Source organism: Formica exsecta, unplaced genomic scaffold (assembly GCF_003651465.1).
Source record: "Formica exsecta isolate Colony F162 unplaced genomic scaffold, ASM365146v1 scaffold13, whole genome shotgun sequence".
In the NCBI taxonomy this organism is placed as follows: domain Eukaryota; kingdom Metazoa; phylum Arthropoda; class Insecta; order Hymenoptera; family Formicidae; genus Formica; species Formica exsecta.
In genome coordinates, this window is record NW_021848632.1 from 262,987 (window position 1) to 285,832 (window position 22,846).

The 22,846-nt window shown below is 35.5% G+C and overlaps 3 protein-coding genes across 10 annotated transcripts in view; 1 reads left to right on the plus strand and 2 right to left on the minus strand.

Moving 5' to 3' along the window:
• Positions 1-1,364, minus strand: part of LOC115245752 — a gene marked incomplete at its 3' end in the record, with an annotated part of 263,500 nt that extends 262,136 nt beyond the window's left edge. Inside the window, exon 1 of the mRNA XM_029824215.1 lies at positions 164-1,364. The remainder of the gene's footprint in view (positions 1-163) is intronic.
• LOC115245747 (atlastin) lies at positions 1,364-22,236 on the plus strand. 8 transcript variants are annotated; one of them, XR_003885588.1, is made up of 11 exons: positions 10,556-11,006; positions 11,498-11,581; positions 15,502-15,767; positions 15,931-16,665; positions 16,789-16,839; positions 16,993-17,214; positions 17,339-17,553; positions 17,646-17,712; positions 17,825-17,854; positions 18,147-18,498; positions 18,809-21,085. XR_003885588.1 is itself a non-coding variant. In XM_029824208.1 (9 exons), the coding sequence occupies exons 1-9, from the start codon at positions 10,793-10,795 to the stop codon at positions 22,128-22,130; spliced, it is 1,890 nt and encodes a 629-aa protein (XP_029680068.1). In that variant the 5' UTR covers positions 10,559-10,792; the 3' UTR covers positions 22,131-22,236. The 8 variants fall into 8 exon arrangements, 3 of the variants coding, with proteins under 3 accessions (XP_029680066.1, XP_029680068.1, XP_029680067.1); XR_003885591.1 differs by lacking the exons at positions 10,556-11,006; positions 16,789-16,839 and adding an exon at positions 1,364-1,390 and having other exon boundaries at positions 15,931-16,716; XR_003885590.1 differs by lacking the exons at positions 10,556-11,006; positions 16,789-16,839 and adding an exon at positions 3,133-3,404 and having other exon boundaries at positions 15,931-16,716.
• LOC115245751 (peptidyl-prolyl cis-trans isomerase FKBP4-like) lies at positions 19,372-22,845 on the minus strand. The gene is made up of 2 exons (XM_029824214.1): positions 22,536-22,845; positions 19,372-22,450 (listed from the first exon to the last, which is right to left on the minus strand). Exon 2 carries the CDS (start codon positions 22,435-22,437, stop codon positions 21,541-21,543), a length of 897 nt encoding a protein of 298 aa, XP_029680074.1. The 5' UTR covers positions 22,438-22,450; positions 22,536-22,845; the 3' UTR covers positions 19,372-21,540.
• Position 22,846: the final 1 nt, after the last annotated feature.

A 22,846-nucleotide genomic window follows, 5' to 3' on the forward strand; every position in this document is an offset into this window, starting at 1 on the left:
AACATAAAAACAAGTGTATACGCTCGGTATCTAAAGATTAATTTCGAATAAAATGCAGTCAGCTCCGGCGTGGGGAGAAGAGCAGAATCCACGGCGGGATCCAGAGCGGGCGCGCCGGCGCTGACGGCGGCCAAGAGAGGGAAACAAAGACTCTGGTACTCACGAAGCCAAACACGTCTCGCCAAAAACTGCGAAGGGATCCCGCATTCCGAGCCGGGCGGGCTGGTTCAGTGGTCGGCGGCTCCACGACAGGCGTTACATAATTCTTCGGGGTGCCGGGGCTGCGGCAGAACTCGAGGCAGAGCACAAGGATGGGATGCGCGCAAGGATAAGGTTCCGGTGATCGTTGCCAAAAAACACCAGTCAAGCGTCGCGCCGTGAATCTCCGCGGGGGAAGTTTACGATCTCGCGCGCGTGACTGCTCGCGATATCGTAAGAACGCTCGTAAAACATCGACGACGGCGACATCGAGGTGAGAATGCGAGAGGGAGCGACGGAAAAAGAGAGAGAGAGAGAGAGAGAGGGAGAGCGACAGTCGTGAGTCCGGTGTGCGACGATTGCACAATGATGGGCTTTAAACGAACCGACCGGTCGACCTCGTGGGATTTAAATGGTCGCAGAGAGGCACCATACACACGCGCGTCGGAGTAGAGGAGAGGAGGGGAGGGCGGGAGGGGAGGACGAAATGCCCCGGGCGATTTAAAGGGCCAGCGGCGGCGGCGCCGCGCCGAACTTCTACGCTCGCGTCACAGCGCGGATCAGTCCACCGAGTCACGTGCGAGCGCGAAATCAAGTTGGTAATAGTGGGATTAAACGCGTTATACGAAAAATGCGCCTCTCGTCGCGCGCGAAAGACACTACATCGCGACACGTTACAACACACACGTATATATAACGTATAGCCGTGCGACACCCCGCAACGTCACGCGGCGAGTCTGCAAATACGCGAACGCTCGAAAAGGCGCGCTACGTTTATAACTATGGCGACACACGACGCGAAATGTGTAACGCGATCGCGAACAATATATACCCTGCTGATCGCTACGCGTATCACCTCTTCCCTTCGATTTCAGTCGTTTTGAATTTTCGCTCCTTATACGTCACGAGAACACTTGATTTCGTACACGATCGTCGTGCGATCGTTTAGTATTGTCATTTCTCTCGTCGATTGTGTCAGTTTTTCGCACCTCCTCTCGTCGCTCAGCGCGTATTCGCCTCTTCCCGAGATTTGTTTACCAACCATTCGTGGTCGACCATTTCGACCAACTGGCTGCTCGCGTGTCGCGATCGTCGGCGCGCATAACACAACACGGGCCGCTGTCGGTAGGGCGCATCTCGTCTCATCGAACGAACGACGAACAGAACGGCGATCACGGCAGCTCGTATGTGGGTGAGTATTTCGCTTGAATTTTCATCATTTCGCCGGGTACGAGGGGCTACGCGACATCTAATGAGCGTGCGCTGTCATTGAAATCGCGAAAGAAGGACGAATTCGTCGCGTTTCGGACGCGAGCCAGCTGTTCGGTGAACGGCCGCGCGACGTGACGAGCCGTCCATGCCTCGCGACTGTTTGACACTTTGTCGACGCCGATTCCTCCTCGACTCGATTCCCGGCTCGCCGCTCGACTCCCTCGTGCCCGGTAGAATTTATTTCCGATATTGCATGGTTCGATCGATACGATTGTGCAATACATAAATACGTAAAACGAGATAAGGAGAGAAAGGTGAGCGACGAAGACAGAATGCGTGCGAAGGACAAAGAACGCGTAGGTTGTACAACCGCGAATGTCTGTCGAGTGTAATTAAAAAACATTAGTGTTTTGGATTGACACGTCGCGTGACGTCGAGAGATGTGAACGTCACTCTTGTAGAGGTTATAATGTAATACTCGCATAATAGAATGACGCGCAACCGATGATATTGCGTGTTCGCCGACGCAAGTATCTATAAATATCGTGCTTACGCGCGCGAGAGGAACGAGTAAATAAGAGATCCTGTCAAAAAGTGGATGACGTAATTTTTGGAACGCGAGGAACTTTCATGGATGCTGTAAAAGCGCCGCGAGAAAACGAGTGAACTTCGAGCTCGATGGGTATATTTGTGCGACCTTACATTCGATTAGTCAGCAAGGTTAAACAATTGCACGGACTCTTCTCGTAGGAACGTCAAACGTAGTCAAACGTTACATTGAATCGACTTATCTACGACGCAATCACGGTCATTGCACGTGTAAAGGTATCTCTGAATGATGTATGTTCGGTTCGACAGATTGCCGCCAATTCGATAAAAGGTTGTATATTGTAGATGAAGTAACGTATCTCGTAACAACATGCTATAATTATATATATACAGGGTGAGTCATTTTAATCAACGCACGCAAATATCTCGTAAAATAAGCAAGATGGAAAAAAATGTTTTATACAAAAGTTGTAGGGTTCAGAGGGGGTCACATGATGAAAATATGGACTTGACCTTGAGTGACCTTTTCAAGGCCAAGTCAATGTGATCGATATTTTCTTAAATGGAACTCGCGAGACTAAGAACGCGTTATACTTCACTCTGATGCCGATTATTAAATATATTAAATTTAAACCGAGTCGAGGGTATATCTTTCTTCTCATATTCCCGGTTTGCCGAAGACGAAATAAAATTGATTTTGCGACAAAAAATTTAAATCATGATCGCCAATATACAAGCGGTGTTTAAACCCAGTTATTATATAAAAAATATGTTATCATTGTTTTTACAATTCGAATCTATGTATCGGAATAATTTAGATTCAAAGTTAACTTGAAACTTTATCAATTAACAGAGAATTTTAATATAATTCTTTTGTAAAAACGCATTAAAATGTGAAATATATGAATATATTTATCGATCAATTAGCACTCTCTGGAGCGAATAACTGTATAACGTACAGCTTATCCTAGAGTCGTTTCTAAACGAAATTATTTTCAAATACTATCGATCTGCGTCGAATACAAAATCATGCGTTATTAAAGATTATTAATATCGCAGAGATGTATTTCTCTCCTACCTTCGTTACACAAAATACAGCCGCGATTGACGATCAACGCAGTTCGAACGCCGGTCGTACACGCCATATAAACTACAACGATCGAATGAGGCGGGAAGAACGAATTCACGTCGTAGAGTACGATTGCGTTCGAAAATCCATCGTCGAAGCAGAGTAACTTTGATCGACCAATCGGAACATCTTCGCTCCTTTGTCCTGATTGGTCAATCAAGCCCTACTCTATCCGACGAGTTAATTTTCGAACGCACCCGGGGAGCAACGAGAGATGACGGTGGCGCGCAGTCGTGGACGTGACGTCACACGCAGCACAATATGGCGGACGTTGGACAACATAAACAGAACGGCGATCACGGCAGCTCTTATGTGGGTGAGTATTTCGCTTGAATTTTCGTCATTTCGCCAGGTACGAGGGGCTACGCGACATCTAATGAGCGTGCGTTGTCATTGAAATCGCGAAAAAAGGACGAATTCGTCGCGTTTCGGACGCGAGCCAGCTGTTCGGTGAACGGCCGCGCGACGTGACGAGCCGTCCATGCCTCGCGACTGTTTGACACTTTGTCGACGCCGATTCCTCCTCGACTCGATTCCCGGCTCGCCGCTCGACTCCCTCGTGCCCGGTAGAATTTATTTCCGATATTGCATGGTTCGATCGATACGATTGTGCAATACATAAATACGTAAAACGAGATAAGGAGAGAAAGGTGAGCGACGAAGACAGAATGCGTGCGAAGGACAAAGAACGCGTAGGTTGTACAACCGCGAATGTCTGTTGAGTGTAATTAAAAAACATTAGTGTCTCGGATTGATACGTCGCGTGACGTCGAGAGATGTGAACGTCACTCTTGTAGAGGTTATAATGTAATACTCGCATAATAGAATGACGCGCAACCGATGATATTGTTGTCATATAAGCGCGAGTATCTTATATCCAGTTTCTCTTTTATCATTCCGATGAATGATTGCATTGGATGAAACTTTAAATATAACGAACACAATGTTAGAGCCAGAGCGGAACAAGGAAATCGACACGGTCGATGAAAGAATGCTGAATTGCATTGTTGTAACTTTCCATTCGTTTCCGCTTACATCGCATTTACATTTACCTGTATGTCTTAGCGACTTTGGGGGAAAAAATACGATAGAGATATATGTGTACACTGAAAAAAAAAATTGTTAACAAATAAATCCGTTCAACTAATTACCATTTTTTAAATTGAAATATTTATATATTTAAGTCAAATATACGTCATGTTAGATTTAATATGTCGTATTTGACTTAAATATATAAATATTTCAATTTAAAAAATGGTAATTAGTTGAACGGATTTAGTCAAATTAACAATCTTTTTTTTTCAGTTTACAAGAATTAAATCGATTACTCATCGTCAGAGAATCTGCTTTGCAAATTTATGTCTACATATTTAAAAACTTTTTTCTGATTGACGATTCAAATCTTGTTTATTATAAGAATATTAGAATATAAAAAAATTGCCTATTAATTATGATCGCGCTTAAATTAATTGCGTAATCACAGATGAGACTGCAATTCTAACAGTATGTTCTTAAAAGCAATATAATTTAGCTACATCACTTACGTATTCATTAGCATTACTTACAAGATCAGACCACAAACAGCTTATATAATCCCATTTTTCATTCAACGTTCTTGAATCTCGTCGTTTTAATCTCGCTCAACTATAAATGGTAGGAAAGAAATGTTGTTTCTTGATATGTCGTTTTATCGCTAGCAACAACATATCTACCGGGTTAATAAAAAAATATGATAAAATAGAACGCGAAGGGGGAAGAGTAAGAGCTTTCAACATATTTCACTACGGATCAAGTGATCTGATTTCCGTTATTAAAAGTATCAAAGGGCGATAAACAACGGGAAGAACGGAAAGAGAACGCGAGGACTATATGGAGGACGTATATTATAACAAAGTTGCTTTTTTCAGAATCAGAATGTCGGTGACGATTCACGGCGCTCGATATACATTCGTGTTTTTCATTTTTCGTTGGAAAATTAGCGAACTCGTTTTCACGATACAGAAATCCGGTTTTCTCTTTCTCTTGTTAGCAGCGTAATGCCTCACAGCAGGAAGTCGTAATATTATTCCGTATTAAATGAAATATTTCTCTCTCTCTCTCCCTCTCTTTCTCCGCGCGACAATGTCGAATGGGAAAAGCGCGCCCCAAAGCGATGCAACGCAATGGGCGCGCGTTACACGCAAATATCCATACATACACACATACACACACACACACACACACACATATATAAACACATATTGCTGTTCCGGGATTGGAAATGAGAGTCGCATATTGGAGCGCCTATTCAACCCGACGTGGCGCGTGTTTTATTGAATAGCATCGATAGCTTTGCGTGCCACGCGCGCCGTGTATGCACGTCCGATGGAAACGAGACCGGTCTCACTTTCCCGATAGTTTACGACGGGTCCATCGTCGAACGGAAACATACAACGCCTCACAATAAATTTCTGAGCCGCCCGCGATAAATTAAGCGTAAGTCCGACATTACACCCGGCTCGTGCTGCAACCGGGACCCGAGACAATACACCGAGTTAATTGAAGCTGATTCCTGCTTGTAGTTTGCTGTCCATTTATACAGACTCGTAACTACGATGAGGCATCATTCTTTTTCTATAGACGTAGCAAGACGTAGTTAGAGTTGCGGTCAGATTCGGACGATGGGAAAAGTTTTTAACGCGTGCTACGCCTTGATTTTACCATCTACGATTCTTAGAGATGTAGGCAATGATTTTTTCTGGAGATATATATCTCTCTCTGTTTCTTTTTTATATATCTATATAGTTTCTTTTATATTCGTTTATAACTTTAGCGTTATACACGACTTTTTGAATAGTAATACGTACATTGCTAGTTGTACTATATTTATTGTTAACATTCCGTGCTTTTTCTCCTCTTAATATCAGATAATTCTTTTTATCTTGTTCTTTAAAATTCCAATTCTAATTTAGGGGGGAAAATAATGAGTATATTGTTTATATTTCACACGGATAAAACGACAATTTTTGAAAACGACAGCGTATCAATCTATATTTTTATTCGAATCGACAATTCAAGCTACGATACAAATTAAAGTTATACGAAGGATGTCAATTGACTGACGAGAGGTCAGACGATACGAGGTCAATACAAACATACCCGTTCTCTCGTCAATACACGCGCATACATACTTAACATGTAAACTACATATCTCCGTTCGAGTTGGATTCATCGAGCGCTCTCCTGCGTTTGTGCACTTTGCTAATTAGACTTGCATTATTCAGTCAGATGAATCGAAAGCCAATCGGTCATGCGCCATTAATTCGGCGATTCGGCAATACTAGCGAAAACACGAATTATATGATCCTCGCTGAAGAAAGAGCGCGAGAGCTTTTTTAAAAATTTTTATATCCTCTTCTGCGCGATAACATTTTTCTTATACCATAATTTTGAATACGCGGTATTTACGTTGTAAAGTAAAGAAGCGAACTTATGTTACGTAACGTAATTTATAATTGTTGCATAATCGCAATCTCCCAAAATGCGATCGCGACATTATTTTTGAGAGAGATCCGTATTATCTGCAGTTTTCTCGCGTAATGACGCGAGCGGTTTAGCTGGAAGTTCACGGTAAAAACAAGCATAAATACAACTGCACGTGACGACGAGGTATATCTATCCTCGGTAACTTCGTAAAGCGTGGCATTTAGAAGGGGGAAGTTCAGGGATATTGATTTCTATAAGCGACACCGCGTGTATACAATGCGATTCAATTAGCTGAGAAATTGCAATAAAACCACTGTCGTTGCGTGAAACGCATTATGTTGAATACCGATATATCTTTCATAATTAAATTCCTGATATGCTCTCGATCGATACACAAACGCTATTTTATTCCCTTGTAAAATCTTTATCAAAATTGTGACTCACATTTTGTACATAATATTTTAAAATAGCAAAGCCAATAATGAAAAAATTATATGTTGACTTGAATTATTTGACTTTTTGAATCGATAAAAGTTAATGTTTGGTAACGTAAAAAGAATGTGGAATAACATTTCGCATCGAAAGCTATCTTTCGTACCATATTTTATTTCATTTCAGCGCAACTTTTTCGATGAAAGTTTTTATGGATTTTTTAGTTATTTTTAAATTTTAGATCTCTTTAGTTTTTAGCTCTCTGATAACTTTTTATTGATTTTTTTTTTAGATGAAAGTTAATGTTTATGTAAGATGATGGAATAACGTTTCGCATCGAGAGCTATCGTTCGTACCGTATCTTATTTCATTCGGCGTAACGTTGCCATTAAGATTTAAGACCTGCCGGCTGGAACTTGCAAAATCGTGCTTGCGTAGACGCGAAAGAACCTTTCGGGCTGTTGCAGAGCTCATAACCGAACTGCGTACGGTGCTGCATAAACTTCGGGAATCGCGGTTATGCCCGGCATATACGCGGAGATGGAAACGTAAATAAACCGCGTGCCGGATAACGCCTGGGGCGAGATTAACGATAACCGAGATGTGCCTGAAGGAGGCACAATAATCTTAACTCACTCGTTCGTTTATACGAGACGATCTCTTATTTCTACTCTCTCTCTCTCTTTCTCCCACATTCACCAGTTTCATCCTTTTATCCCGTCGCACATTTCGGCTTTCCCTTCTCGCAATAAACTCCCTCATTTGTCGTAAAACATTTGCCTCCGCGCGATGTAGAAGTTCAAACGGTACAAAACGATGTGTGCTCGGAGAGGGAATGGTATACACTTTCTTAAAATAAATATATCTCACGGAAGCACATCGTAATCCTCCCCCGCGTGCAACGCTCGTCGCGAACGTTAACTCCACTCATTTTACCGCCCGTGCAAACCAGGTACCGATCTAAAATCCTTATTGGTGTAGCTACTGATTTTGATTATGTTTGTTCGACAATATCACCTCGTAAATCGGCAGCGCGATTCAACGACGATAGCGTAAAGTAGAACGACGTGTAATATTAAGGTGGAGATGTATTTTCCAATCAACGAAGAGAGTTTTATTAAACGGCAGAGCTGAACTCTTTCGAAGAATTATCTAAATTATTTTATTTTATTATCTATTATTTATTTATTTTATCATTCTTTTTTAATATATAGATTGCGCGATTTGAATATAAATAAGGAGTTTGATATATTAATATCTTAAAAATTGACACGAGTTTTTTTGTAGAAATGAGAATGTTTGAAATTTTCTTCCAGAACATCGCGTAATTAAATTTTCCCTAATATAATGTTATTTAATTTTATACATTTATTATATATATATATAAAACAATAGTACTTGAATAATATTTGAATGTAAAACTTTACACACACGTATCCAAACTAAAAGCAGATTGTTTACCTGCAGTTTTTATAATCTCTGCTTATGATATTTGTGAGATATCACTTGAAAGTTATCTCTGGATACAGTGCCAATATTTGCGACATATGGCACGATCTTCTTCTCAGTTGGCGTTCGCAAATGCGAATGTACGAAATTACTCGTGTCATCCGCTCCTAAATTAAACCAAAGCTCGTTATTTCTTCTACAGTATATATGCAAGAAAACTGCCCACGTACGTCATATCTCATGTCATAAATATCTGCAAAAAGTAACATATTAAATGATGCAAAGATCAAGAGCGTTCAAGGTTTCATGCATGACGTTCAGAAAATAATATTGGTTAACACCGTGCATATTTAATCTTTATGTTACATCACTAATTGCAGATTTTCTAATCTTCTAATCTAAACTGCCGGAAACTAATTCGCTATTATATGTTTCCTCCGTAGTTTTTTCAGTATTTTTATTTTATATAAAAAGTCGGAAAGGAATTTTGTTACTTGTTTTTATTTTAATTTTACACATTTTTTCTTATCAAAAGAATCTTATTTAAATTGAGGGAACTTAAGTCAGCATCTGTGGAGAGAGAGATAAATCTGTAAATGACAATATGAAGAAAACTTGTACATTATTTTGTTAAATAATATTTTTAATAGATTTGACGATTATCTTCTCTATCATTACACAATCTACTTTTATCTTTGTTATCAAAGATACGGTCGCGTTATATCTTCCGTATTGTATTTGGGAAAACCTACATATCGTGTTTATAAGTCGTTTTGCACAGAAGCTATGAAACTTTGCCAAATCGTGCTTTTCTATTTATACGACGCAAACGACAGATTGATTTAGAATTTGAAACTTTTATCGTTATTAGAATTTTTTTCTAATACATTATCAGTTATTTTTTTTCTTTCCATATTGAACGATCTTGTTTTAGTATTAAAATGATTATGCAAGAAATACAACAAAATATTTGTCTGAAGAAAATGCTACACACTATAAGTCTTAACGACTAAACAGCCATTTCTTTATAAATCATTAATATTAGTGATAATTTTATCCCTGGTACTACAAGTTTTTATGCTGCTTGTGCAGTCTCAAAACTTTTTCCATGCCATTATAAATGCATAATTTTTATGAATTATTCTTTATGTTTATATGTATGTAGAGAGAATTTATGCTATATTTTAATTAAATATTCTGTATATATTATATAAAGATAAGAAAAAAGTGTTGGACACGTTGCTTCAAGATATTAATCTTATTATTAATCTTTTTTATTTCTTCTTTATTTTTTCGTTAGATTTACATAATTACGTAAAATAATCGTACCAATTTTACAATTATTCTTTCGTAACTATAACCAACGCTCAACAGTATCGAAAAATATTTAGAAATATATAACGTTAAATTATCTCTCTCATGAACGTCTGATCGTCTCACCGTTTACTCTTTTTTATCACTAATCCCACAATTCTCTTTGAATGAGCGTCATGAAATCATTCGCAATATGTCGAGCGAAACTGAACTCGACAGCACGTAAAGTAATATCTTAAATGCAAAGAAGTTAATGACGTCGTCATTACGTAATTTTTTGTGTATAATTTTTCTTGCCGGTTTCCAACATAAATTCGAAAGGAATATACGCTTCCACAGATCAAAAAACTGGCACTTTCATCTCGCCTTTTAAAATAATCAAAAAAGCGTTATAATGTATAAAGAGAGAAAAAAAGATTCTTGATAAGATTTACACTCGTCGCTTGTAAATTAAAATATAAGAGAGAGAGAGACTTTTTCTTTTCTTTATCAACAACTATAAATACAAGATTTATTTGAAAAAGAGAGAGAGGGGAAAGAATCAGAAAAAAATAAAATATTTATAAAATATTTTTAAATAGAGCGAGAGAGAGAGAGAGAGAGGAGAGAAATTCTCGTATGTGTGTGTGTGTGTGATGGGATTGTAGCATGTTTAATTTAATGTTAAACTTTAAAGCATATATAACATCTCGAAGAAAATCTTGTCGGCGCTCATATGCGTACAAATGCCCCCCCACTACGTTTCTGCGACCGTGTCAGCCGGTTTCTGCTGGTCTGCCTCTCGTACGACACTCATGCCATTCGTGAAATGCTGCCAACTCGCGAGGTTCGCCATCACGCACGACTCAAGGAGTGTCGACCGGGATATTTCTAGTCCGGTTTTCACGAACTTAGTACCCGAGTATCGCGGATGCCCGGTGCATCTACGCGACGTACGGCCGAGTGTTCCTCGTTATATGTATATATACGTCGCGCCTGTTCGTCTCGATTTTATCGAACCGTGTATATCGTGTCGATTCTGTGACGAATGTGAGAGCCGGAAGTATGACCGATAGGAATATCGTAAAACCGAGACGAAAGCGGCTCGACGACCCTTCCGGGTCAAGGTCGACCTTGGAGAGATCGGACAGGCCGAAGGAACCGGCGAGGCCGCCGAGAACGAGGACGCAGCAGGTCGCGTATGTGACAGCGACAAGCAATTCTGATTTCGGAAATGTCACGCAACGCAGCACTTTTGCGGAAACGCATCAGAGACAGAGTTAGTTGTCAGACAATCTTTTGGAAACGCGATCCGTCTTGTCGGTTCATTCAGTGTGATTGGTTTAATTCGTGAGAAATTATATTTTTAAATCAGTGTTTCCCAAATTTTGTTTTATTTTGTATGTGTGTGTGTGTTTGTGTGACAATGCCATTAATTAAGAATTAATAAAATATCAAAATTTTTAACTATATTAATTTTCTATTGACTTGAAATTTTCGCGAAAATTTTGGGAAACGCTAACCGAAACATCTGTTTTACGATAAATATGCTCTCTCTCCTGAAAGGTTTTTTCTTTTAAATTTCTTATAGATCTCAAGGTATAAACATTGGTATAGAATCATCATTTGAATTTTAAATCGGAATTTATCTCACTTGTAATGTTATGTAATCGTTTTTAATAATAAATATAAAATAATTTTTTATGTAAAGCATAAACATGTTATGGATCACAATACGACTAATTGTATTGTTTAAAAATATGTTTTTAGCCGAGAAGGCCCCGATGACGACTCTTGACGAGAACGTGAACCGCATACCACGAGAAGAACAGCATAAGACAACCGAAAATATGGGTGAGCTGCTTTTCTTATTGTTAGTCTCGACTATGTATTAGCTTGACCACTCTTTAAACCGTTTATTTATTCGCCTACTCGTTTTCCTATTTTCTACTTTCGTAAATCGCGTCGCTGATCATCTATAATTGTCGCCGTGCCGCTGAAAGCCTCCTAAAAATGTAACGATTCCAAACGAATTTCGAAGCGACGACCCACTTCTTGCGTACACGGCAGAGTCCTCCATCTCCTCTCTTCCTCTCGTAAAATAGTTTTCCTTTGTGTACAAAAGAAAGCTAACAAAAGCGACCCGTAACTCCTCAAGAATTCTCGCTGGATCAGATTTTGCGATGAGTTCGCGCGGCCAGCAGCTTTCTCGGGCATCACCCGAGTTCTTCCTGCAATTCTTGCAAGAGGTTTGACTTGAGTTTACAACTTTTCGGAATCGTTTGCGACAAAAGTCATCTTGTTCTTTCGAATTCACGTGAGTCCTCGTAATATCTCGACCGCGTATGATTTCAGGCGCGATTCGCGCGGGAAAGGATGCAAAATGTGAAAGTTGGCTATTAAATCGCAGGAGGTCTAGAATTTTCTTGCAAACCGCAAAATATTTTTCGTTACGACACACGAACAATCAATGTAATATGAACTTCCTGTTAAATATAACTGTTCCCCGCCGTATCGTTGTCTGTTATGATCGAATCATTTCTAATGATGATCTAGAGTTGAATCCATTACAAGTTACATGCACATACAAAGTATTTATTTTCTTTGAGTTTACTCTTTCTTTTCTTTGATTAATTAATTTAACTAATACTGTGTTTCTTTACGAAAAACTTTTTAATATTTATCGACCAGCTTGATTTATTCGCATATCTTTGTAAATTAATTGATCTGTGCCAAATCGTGTGACAGAAAAAATATCTACATAATAAATATTAATAATAAACATGCAAAGCGCAAATTGGGCGTAAAATCAAAATAAACATTTAAGTGTATAAAATAATTCTGATGCTTGTTGATATTCGCAATAACATGTATTATTTTTCTTATCGTTAATTCTCTTCTTACCTCTCTCCTGTTGCGCCAACATTGTAGTTAATTCAGATTCTGATGTACCCTTTTTTTCTTGCCGTCTCGTTCCACATGAGAAATTCTTCGCCCTGTACTTACTATATTACTGTAACCCAGTAATGATTCGTGCGATCGTGAAATAGATAGAGAAGATCGGAGATGGAGATCGTATAATCGGATGGCGCGTGAATTACGTAGCGACGACGATAGCATTAAGATTTTCGTAGAAATAGAAGCAAGAGAGAAGAAGGCAGACTGTAGAATTGGCATTCGCACGAGTATAATTGGCCGGTTGCTCGCAATAAATAATCGTCTAAGGCTTTCTATCGGGAGAGAGAGAGAGAAAGAGAGATATATTCCAACTATATAAAACGGAATATACTGGTCGACACGTTATTGATAATTGAAGATGCCCATCGTGATCCACTTGATCTCCTTATTGAAATACGCTTGTTAATTGAATGCATATCGGATACATTCCATATATAGTTCTTAACATGAAACGCTTAATATCATGAATATTCGGAATATTCCTGGAAATGTGTGAATCGACAGAAATTCTAATACATATACATATACGATCAACAAGATTATTAATTATGAAACATATATGTATAACATAAAAGTATTAATTTTTTTTAAAATAATTTAACAAGAAGTACAATAATTGTTTGACCTTTTAGCATTTTTTTTTAACATTTCCTTTGCATATCTTGTCCAGAATCTTTGCAGTGTTCATTGCTGAAATAATTATCCACAATGTATGCAAAAGAAAAAATGTTAATAATCATCAGGCATATATAAAATATCGAAAAACCACGAGCGAAGGTTGAAGATATAAGCTGATCTGTAATGAGTTACCTTGAGTATGACAAAGCATAATATTCACCGTCGTTAAAAACATCGACCATGACATTGCGAAATAATACATTACACATTATGACTTGATATAACACCAAGGTTTCTGACAAAACTGTAAATAATTCAGAATATATAAGTGGAATATTTTAAAATATCCTTTCTATTCGAATTATATTTTGCATTAAGTCACATTCATCACCTCAAATCTGTTGCTTATATTACCCCCACTTATCAATATGATAATTTTATTATATCTCTAAATAAGCAGAAAAGTGTGACAAATGAAGAGAGATATGAAGAATATATCTCTATCGGTTATCGTGTCAAACTTCAGTTTCTCATGATATCTTTCGATATCGCTAATAAATATAATAAAATCAGTTCTCATTTCATGCGATTATAGTATGCTTTAATAATGGAATGTCATCATCGTGTAATAAGAACTATAAAGTGTTTTTTATTTCATAATGTGTGATGGACACGCATAAGTGGTTATCCCAACGTGTACGTAAGAAAATCGCAACAGTATCAAAAATAATAATATATAATAATCGATATAATATGCACACAAATAATGATTTAAGAATTTTTATATATACTCTGGTAAATATTATATTAATTTGTTCTTCTTACACGGAAGATAAGAAATGAAATAGAGTATGCCTGCACTATTTTCCCGATATATTTTTTTATGATGAAATTATATTGATTTATCCTCGTGATATGAATAACAGCAATTAAGTTAATATACTACGTGGTAGTATAATCTTAAGAGAATGATGAAAGCTTCTTATTTCGTTTCTCATCCATTATATTGGAAATCTGTAATATTTCATCTTTGTATCACAATGATATTTTCCATATTATCTTTTCGAGTGAAGAAACTTGTCTTTTTCATTAGAGAAAACACTTTAAGAAAGGATCTAGTAATGCTATTTATAAAAAAAAAAAAAAATAGTACAATTTAAAAACTTGTATATTAATAATATAGATATTTTAAATAATTTGTATATCCTAGTAACCCGTTCTCTCTATTTTTTTTTAGTTTATAAGAACAATATTGATCTGAACGCAGATAAACATCATATCTTTCTCTCATTTCTCTTTGCAATGCAACTGATAAATGCATGACTGCATTTAACGAGGCAATCCTTCGTCATTTACGTTCAGTTTTTGCGAATCTGTCCGATCGACTTGCCGTCACGCACTGACATTTAAATCTCCCATTCGCTCTCACAGCTGATCCAAGTCACGCATCACGGGTCAGCGCTTTAGACACGTAACTGGCGGCGGGTTGGTCTTGGACTGTTTGTTTTCGTGCAACGTGCAATAAATTACACCCCGAAAGCCCGTTTACGTGCCTTGCTGGTGTCAAGGCCTATATACACGTGGCCGTGTATAACTTCCTCGCCGTATCCTTCCTCCTGTCCTTTGTAACTTTTTGAACAAACGGGATATGAAAGCGAGACGGTGGCGAATAAAATGGCTCGTAATCCGACAGTGATCCAACATCTGCAATTTACACCATGTAGCTTTTAAACATTGAGCAAAGTTGCGTCATTCTCCTAAAAAAAGTTGTGTCAAAATTCATTAATATTATCATTAAATCTTGCTTACAGTTAATTAAAAAATTGAATTTATCATTGATATACATTCTATACATATCTATCTAATGCTAAGACCGAAATAGCTTGCAATTGATAATAAATAGCTAAACTCGCATAAACAAGTATTGACAAATATCCATTTCGACGACTATTTTATCGCTGCATATTTAAATATAATGTATAAAAAAATGTATTTATAACTAATTAAATCATATCTTTAACAAATTAAAACTTATATCTTAAAAAATTAAAATTTGTTTTCGATGCCCATTAATAAAATTAAACACAATTTCTTTTAATTGTTCTAATAGAACTCACCACACAATTCTTTTCTTTACATTATTATTAATTAATATTACAATTATTATCTACAATGAAGATATTTTATGTTTGTCACAGATAATTTAGGGAGGAACGATCGGATAGAAAGGATCGCGCCGATGAATACACAGACGCTGGATACATTAACGAACGAGGGGCGGCCTGTCCAAGTGGTACTTGCCCATCCAGATCATACCTTCGAATTAGATGAAGAGGCATTATCCGAAATTCTTTTACATGACGACGTGAAAGATAGAAGTGTGGTTGTGGTATCTGTTGCAGGTGCCTTTAGGAAAGGCAAAAGTTTCCTTCTTGACTTTTTTCTTCGTTACATGAACAGCAAGGTATACGCGCGTAATATCTAAATTTAAAAAAATACACCAACGCACGCAATCACAGATATTTACCCATGTTTATATTATTTCATGTTCGTCCGTTCCTCGATCGATGTGTGAAACTTTGGATAACTACGAACGACCATAATATATGTCTTACGCAAATCAACAGTATACGCAACATAATACCGATAATATTGATTCTTGGTTGGGTCCTGAAGAGGAACCGTTGAGCGGTTTTTCGTGGAGGGGCGGTTCCGAAAGGGACACTACGGGAATATTAATGTGGTCGAAGGTTTACCCTACTACCTTGGCGAACGGTGAGAAAATCGCAGTGATTCTTATGGACACTCAAGGCGCATTCGACAGTCAATCCACAGTGCGGGACTGCGCGACGGTATTCGCGTTGAGCACAATGTTATCCTCCGTGCAAATATACAATCTGTCGCAAAACATCCAGGAGGACGATCTTCAGCATCTACAGCTATTCACCGAGTACGGTAGATTGGCGCTGGAGAGCTCTGATAGTACGCCGTTTCAGAGACTGCAGTTTTTAATCAGGGATTGGGTTTACCCGTATGAGGCTGATTATGGGGCGGAAGGTGGAAAAAAATTGCTCGACAAGAGACTGGAAATCTCCGACAGGCAACATGCGGAACTACAGAGCTTACGAAAGCACATTAAGTCCTGTTTTTCGGATATATCTTGTTTCCTTATGCCGCATCCCGGTCTGGAAATTGCAACGAATCCAAAATTCGACGGTAGATTAGCCGAAATACAATCCGAGTTCAAAAAACAGTTGAAAGTGCTCATACCAATGATATTAGCGCCAGAAAATCTGGTGACCAAGAAAATTAACGGTCAGGTCGTGAAAGCGAAAGATCTGTTGGAATATTTTAAAAGTTACATCAATCTTTACAAAGGAGATGAACTTCCTGAACCGAAAAGTATGCTTGTGGTATGTATACGTTTAGCACTTTCTCTTATTTGCAGTTTCCTTTTTTTTTTTTTTTTTTTTTTTCTCTTTTACATCAATCTTTACAAAGGAGATGAACTTCCTGAACCGAAAAGTATGCTTGTGGTATGTATACGTTTAGCACTTTCTCTTATTTGCAGTTTCCTTTTTTTTTTTTTTTTTTATTATTCTCTTGTTTTCGATGTATTTTAATGTTCAATTAAAAGAAGAAGCAAACATCTTAATCGCGTTGATCTATAATAATGATTTTATTTACAGGCTACTGCAGAAGCTAACAACTTAACAGCTGTAGCTGAAGCTAAAGATTTGTACCTTCAGATGATGGAAAATGTGTGCGGTGGAGGGAAACCGTTTTTAGCGACCGCGCACTTAGAATCAGAACATCATCATTGTGTGGACTCGGCTCTTCGCCAATTCCAAAATAAACGAAAAATGGGTGGAGAAGAATTCAGTCAAATATATATGGAAAAATTGATTAAGGCAAGTGTGCGCATTTAATCAGCTATAACTTTTGGTAGAATAAATATAGATTTTTTTTTCTTCTTTTGAAGATGGGTGTGTATATGTTAATTTTAACAAAATATTTTTTTTGCAATATATATAGGACATGGAAGACTCTTTCTCACAATTCAAGGCACACAACGAAAGTAAAAACATCTTTAAAGCAGCGCGAACACCGGCAGTATTCTTCGCGATTGCCGTTACCATGTATATTTTCTCCGGAATATTTGGTCTTGTTGGTCTATACACAATAGCGAATATATGCAATCTTATTATGGGTATCGGCCTCCTCACTCTTGTTTTATGGGCATATATAAGGTATGTGAATTTATTTACAGGTATGTGTGAGACAACTTTCTATTATCATGCACCAATTTCTTACTACTATCTCTTGTTTGAATATTACTTAGATATAGTGGAGAATTCAGAGAAATTGGCACACAAATAGATGACTTAGCCAATAAAATATGGGAAAATGTAAGTACGAATATCTTAGAAATTAATCACTCAATTTCTTATCTTTTGTATATGTCAATGTTTATCATATAGATATAAAATCTTTCTGATAAAAGTTATATATTGTTCGCAGTGTACTAATGAAAAACGATATTTGAGAAAGGTAGAGATTTTTTTACTTATTTATTAGTTTTATAAACGTGTAATGTACATGTTTTTCTTAAATTTAATTTGGAATACTTTTTACTTGAAATACAATGCAAATAATGTAAAAAATTACAATTAATAGCAAGATTAAGATATTTATCTGCACACTAAAATCACATACAAAAATTTATGTGTTTTATATATCACATATAAGCAGCACTTATCAATCACAATATATGTATATACTATTAACATGAATCTAGTATGATACTCACATTATAATTAATGCATTTTTTTCATTGCAACAGGTCTGGCTATGTGCTCATCTTTGTTATAAATTAACATATAAATTAAGATACCTGATCCTTTCCATTGTCATAATTGTATTTGCAATACCTATATGTCATTTTACTTATCTCGATCTTTGTAGACATGGCTATATATGATCCCACGCTTTCCTCCCTCTTTAATTTTAAATTTATCAATTGTTTCAATCTTGAATTGCTTCTCAATACTGTTATTTACACATCTATGTTTCGCAAATTCTTTTCTTATTCAAAGTCCATTTAATGATACAACCATTAATATCATTCTTTTATTGTTCTTTTTTTTTCTATTCCTGTCATAAGCCGAGTGCTAACAGGAACAAATATCAAAAAGGTATGGCATTTGGCTGCATATATAATCAAATATTTGTAACTGTATTAACATTGACCATACTTTTCTATGCAAACATTATTCCAATCATGATTCTAACCGAAGAATTATAATACTTTTGTGTAACTATTAAAACTTCTTTCATGTGTTGCATTAAATTCCATAAAGTGCTACACTTTAAAGTTGAAAAATAATTTTAAATTCCGACACTTGCAAAAAAAGTACAAAATCTTAATTGCGCAAAATCACTTATAACTATTGTAAAATTATGCAGGAAAGAATAATGGAAAAAATTATTTTTACATTTGTTCAGTTCATGAAGCCACTCTACCAACAATTTGTGGAGAAGTCAGTGTCTGTAGCAGTGGCGCAGGCTGCTGAAATAGCGGTAACAAATTCAACATTGAATGCCACTGTCACTGCCAATGGCAAGGCTAAATTATCGTAATACTTCATTCCCATAATATCTCGATTGTCCAAATGGATTGAAATATTGCATTCTTGTGTGCAAATACCAACAAGTGGCATAATCAAATTTAACAAGATGTTATTTCTTGACATACCGCCGTGAGTAGTTAAACTGAATTAAACATTATGGTTTGAACATATTTGAAATGACTGTGAATGTATATATGATGTATTCTAATTATAAAAAAGAAAAAGAAACAGTGTTAGATTGATGGAAATCGTGATATTGCTAGTATTGTCTAGTATATCCTTGGTATATAAGATGTTATAAAAATAAAATCTTGTACTGGTGAAAGATATCATTATTGTAGCTTGATCTGAAAATGTTTTATGACGGGGATGTTAATATATATTTAAAGTTATCACGAATTAATTCTGTTAAAAAATAGAAAAGTGCATTTGTGAACATATTATAAACAGTTAGGAAAATAAGTTATATGTATGCTAATTTTTGTTTTCTTTTTCACTAAGTGCATGCAACCTTTCTGTTGTATCCATTACATTTAAAGTGCATTTTGCAAATTTTTTTTTATATGCAGGATTTTGTTTTTGCACAATTATATTCTTATTATTTTATATTATTTATATGTTTGGACTAAAATAAATTAGATTTTGCTTTTTGTTTGTGCCAGAAATTCTCTACATCAGTTACTGTACTAAGCTATTGTTTAATAATAAAAGAAAGAATGTATATATGATGTTATTCACATTTTACATAGCTTGGAAAAGTGATAAAAATACTACTCTGAAGTAGATTTTTTGTGCGCCATATAATATATATATTGCTATGGTATATCTTATTAAATGCAACATTTTGTAGTTGTACAATGTTATATTAATCTACTTAAGAGATTAAGATATAATTCTTATGTTGCCAACACACTGTGTTAATAGTGCTCAAATTTGCGTCATAGGTATGCTGGACTCTATTGCCTATATTGCTCATTGAATAAAACTATCAGAGAGATCTTATTAACATATTTTATATTTATATACTTGGATTTAGGATATTATTCACATATTTTTTTTATCTAAAAGCGACTTACAAGTATATAAAAAATTAACTTTTTCTTTGTATTGCATGAATTTTTTTCAATGAGTAACTTCGGTAATAAAATCTGTCATATACATATATTAAAACTCCACTACACAAGTTTCTTGCCAAGCGATTATTAATATACTTTATATTCGATCTATTATATACTTGATGGAGTAGTGTTTATTTTTATAACTTGCATAGAATTTCACACTATTCCTAAATACACAAATTTCATTAATAAATGACAATATTGGATTTAAAAAGTTTTATATTAAATGATTATTATTATAAGTATTCTAACATATTCTACATATTATTATTTTGAAAAATATATAATTTATACATTCTTTGAAATTGCAAAAGTGAGAATTGTACTATATGATGGTTTCAACATTATTATAAATTGTTTAAGTGTTTGAAATCTTGAAATATTTATTTCACAAAGACGTACATGAAAAATGTGACTTCGTTTACGTTTAATTAATTAAACATAATTGCTGCTTTATGCAACATAATATATCCAATTTTTTAAATGTTTTCTTTTTGTAAATTGTCTTGTAATTTTATTAACAGATATTAAATGTCATCAAACAGGCAGCTCTAAAAATATTCTTAATTAACACATTTATTTTTTTAGCTGAATAAACATCATATTATTAATATAATCATATTTGTGTGTATCATCTCATTATGCTTTATACAGGATGATTGTATGTAGAATAGTAAAATTATGCAGAGATGTATGGTCATAAAGGTGCCATTAAATTTCATTTTGGATTGTCAAGAGCTTCTGTGTCACATATTAAATTTTGTTAATTTTATAGAAATTTGTTTTTATTAATTTTGTAAGTTATCTAAATAACTAATTCTAGCATACATATTAATCCAAGTTTATAATAAACAACTACAATTAGTATTTAAACCACTATATATCTATATATTTTAGTATTATACTTTAAACTGAGGTAAAATAAGTGTACATAACACCAATTAACATAAACTGAAATTTTAGTATTGGAATAGTTGCTCTTGTGCAATTTTATAAAATAATTAAAAATAATATAATAATAGAGTTAAATAACTGCATTCAAGTGTCCAAATCATTTACAAATACCGATATTTATATGAAAGAAACTTATAATATCTTACATATTTTATATAGTTATGATGTAGTTAAGAATAAACACATCATTGAATAATTTATAATTGCGGCTATCGATAAAATTACCTCAATCAAAAATTCTGTATTATAAAAAAAACTTTAAGAGTGCATCACATATACTTGCTGCACTTTTGTTTTCTAGCCATTGTATACTAATATTGTAATAAAAGTTATATAATTAACACTTTTTAGTTTAATGTTATTAATTTTTTTACACCATATAAATACACTATTACATACTTGTAAAATATTAAGATAATTATAAGTTATTGTCAATAGAAATAAGACGCTCACATATTTTTCTATTTATGAAATAAATATACTTTATTTCTGAGATTAGCAAACAAATATGTATACTTACAATATTTAAAATTTATTAATAAGTCTTAAACATTTTTTTCACCATATCATTGCTCCTCTGAATTGATTCCTGTAATTTGGTGTTATAAATATTAAACTGCTCTATTGCTGCGTTATTATTAGGCTCTAAGGTAAGTACTTCCTTCATATCTGCTACAGCCTTTTCATTATTATTCATATTTCCATATGCCACTCCTCTTCTATATAAAGCTTTAACATTATTCTTATCCTTATCCAGTACTTTAGTACATAGAGTAATGGTGTGTTTATAGTTCTTTCGACTCAGATGACACATAGCCATGTTGTTGTATAGCATAAATCTCAGATTATTAATATTGGATTCTAATTGCTTGTCTAATTCTAAGTCTGGTATTGGCTCTAATGTTATCAGAATCTTGCAAGCTCTGCTGAATTTGTAGAATGCATCTGTAATTCTTGAGTCTTTGAACAATTCAATACCTCTTTCTTTGTACCTTAGGGCTATTTTATACTTCTCCTCTGCATTGAACTCCCAGATTGGTTTGTTACGCTCGCATTTTATCAATGTAATCTGAAACTCGACTATTATAGATCCGCTATTAACTTCTGACTCTATTGCAGGCATAGTGATGGTAACGAGACTCCTTTCATGGATATTCATCATTTGAATTGCATTCTCAATCTTTCTATCAATTTCTGCGCTTGCTTCTCCTATGACTAACACTTTTTCGCCCTCACCATCAAGAATGTTGGTATGATATTTTTCTGTCAAATCTTTGTTTGATGCTCTTCTAACATCTAGCTTCTCTACAAGGATGTTACACGTGGAGCGTTCTGTTGGTTTCTTAGTATATATTGCCGGCTTTAGTACGATTTTCTCGATACTTTTGTCCGCCGATTTCCATTGCACTATCGTGTCTATTATTAATGACATTGTTAAATCGATTCTGTATATACATAGAAAAAACAACTCTATTAATCAACTATATAATTAACATTAATCAATAATCAGCATAAATTAAATATTAGTACCTTATGCCTTATACTAATACGATGTGATATGAAAATTTGCGACTTTATTATTTCAATATGTATACGTTCTTGAAACGTCACTTAATCAGACAGAAATCTGAGAATGGTCACATTGGCGGTTTTTTCATAAATATTAGGGATTCCTAATTTGTGCGGCAAGAATGACACGGTATTCTTAACCTTTCATTCTTGCAAATGAGTCGTGCAGACAGGACGCGGAAATTCGCCGCGCATCCAAAAGCAATCCAGTAGCCAATCAACTTAGCACTTTTCCGTAAGAGCGAAGAGTTGATTGGCTACTGCATTGTTCT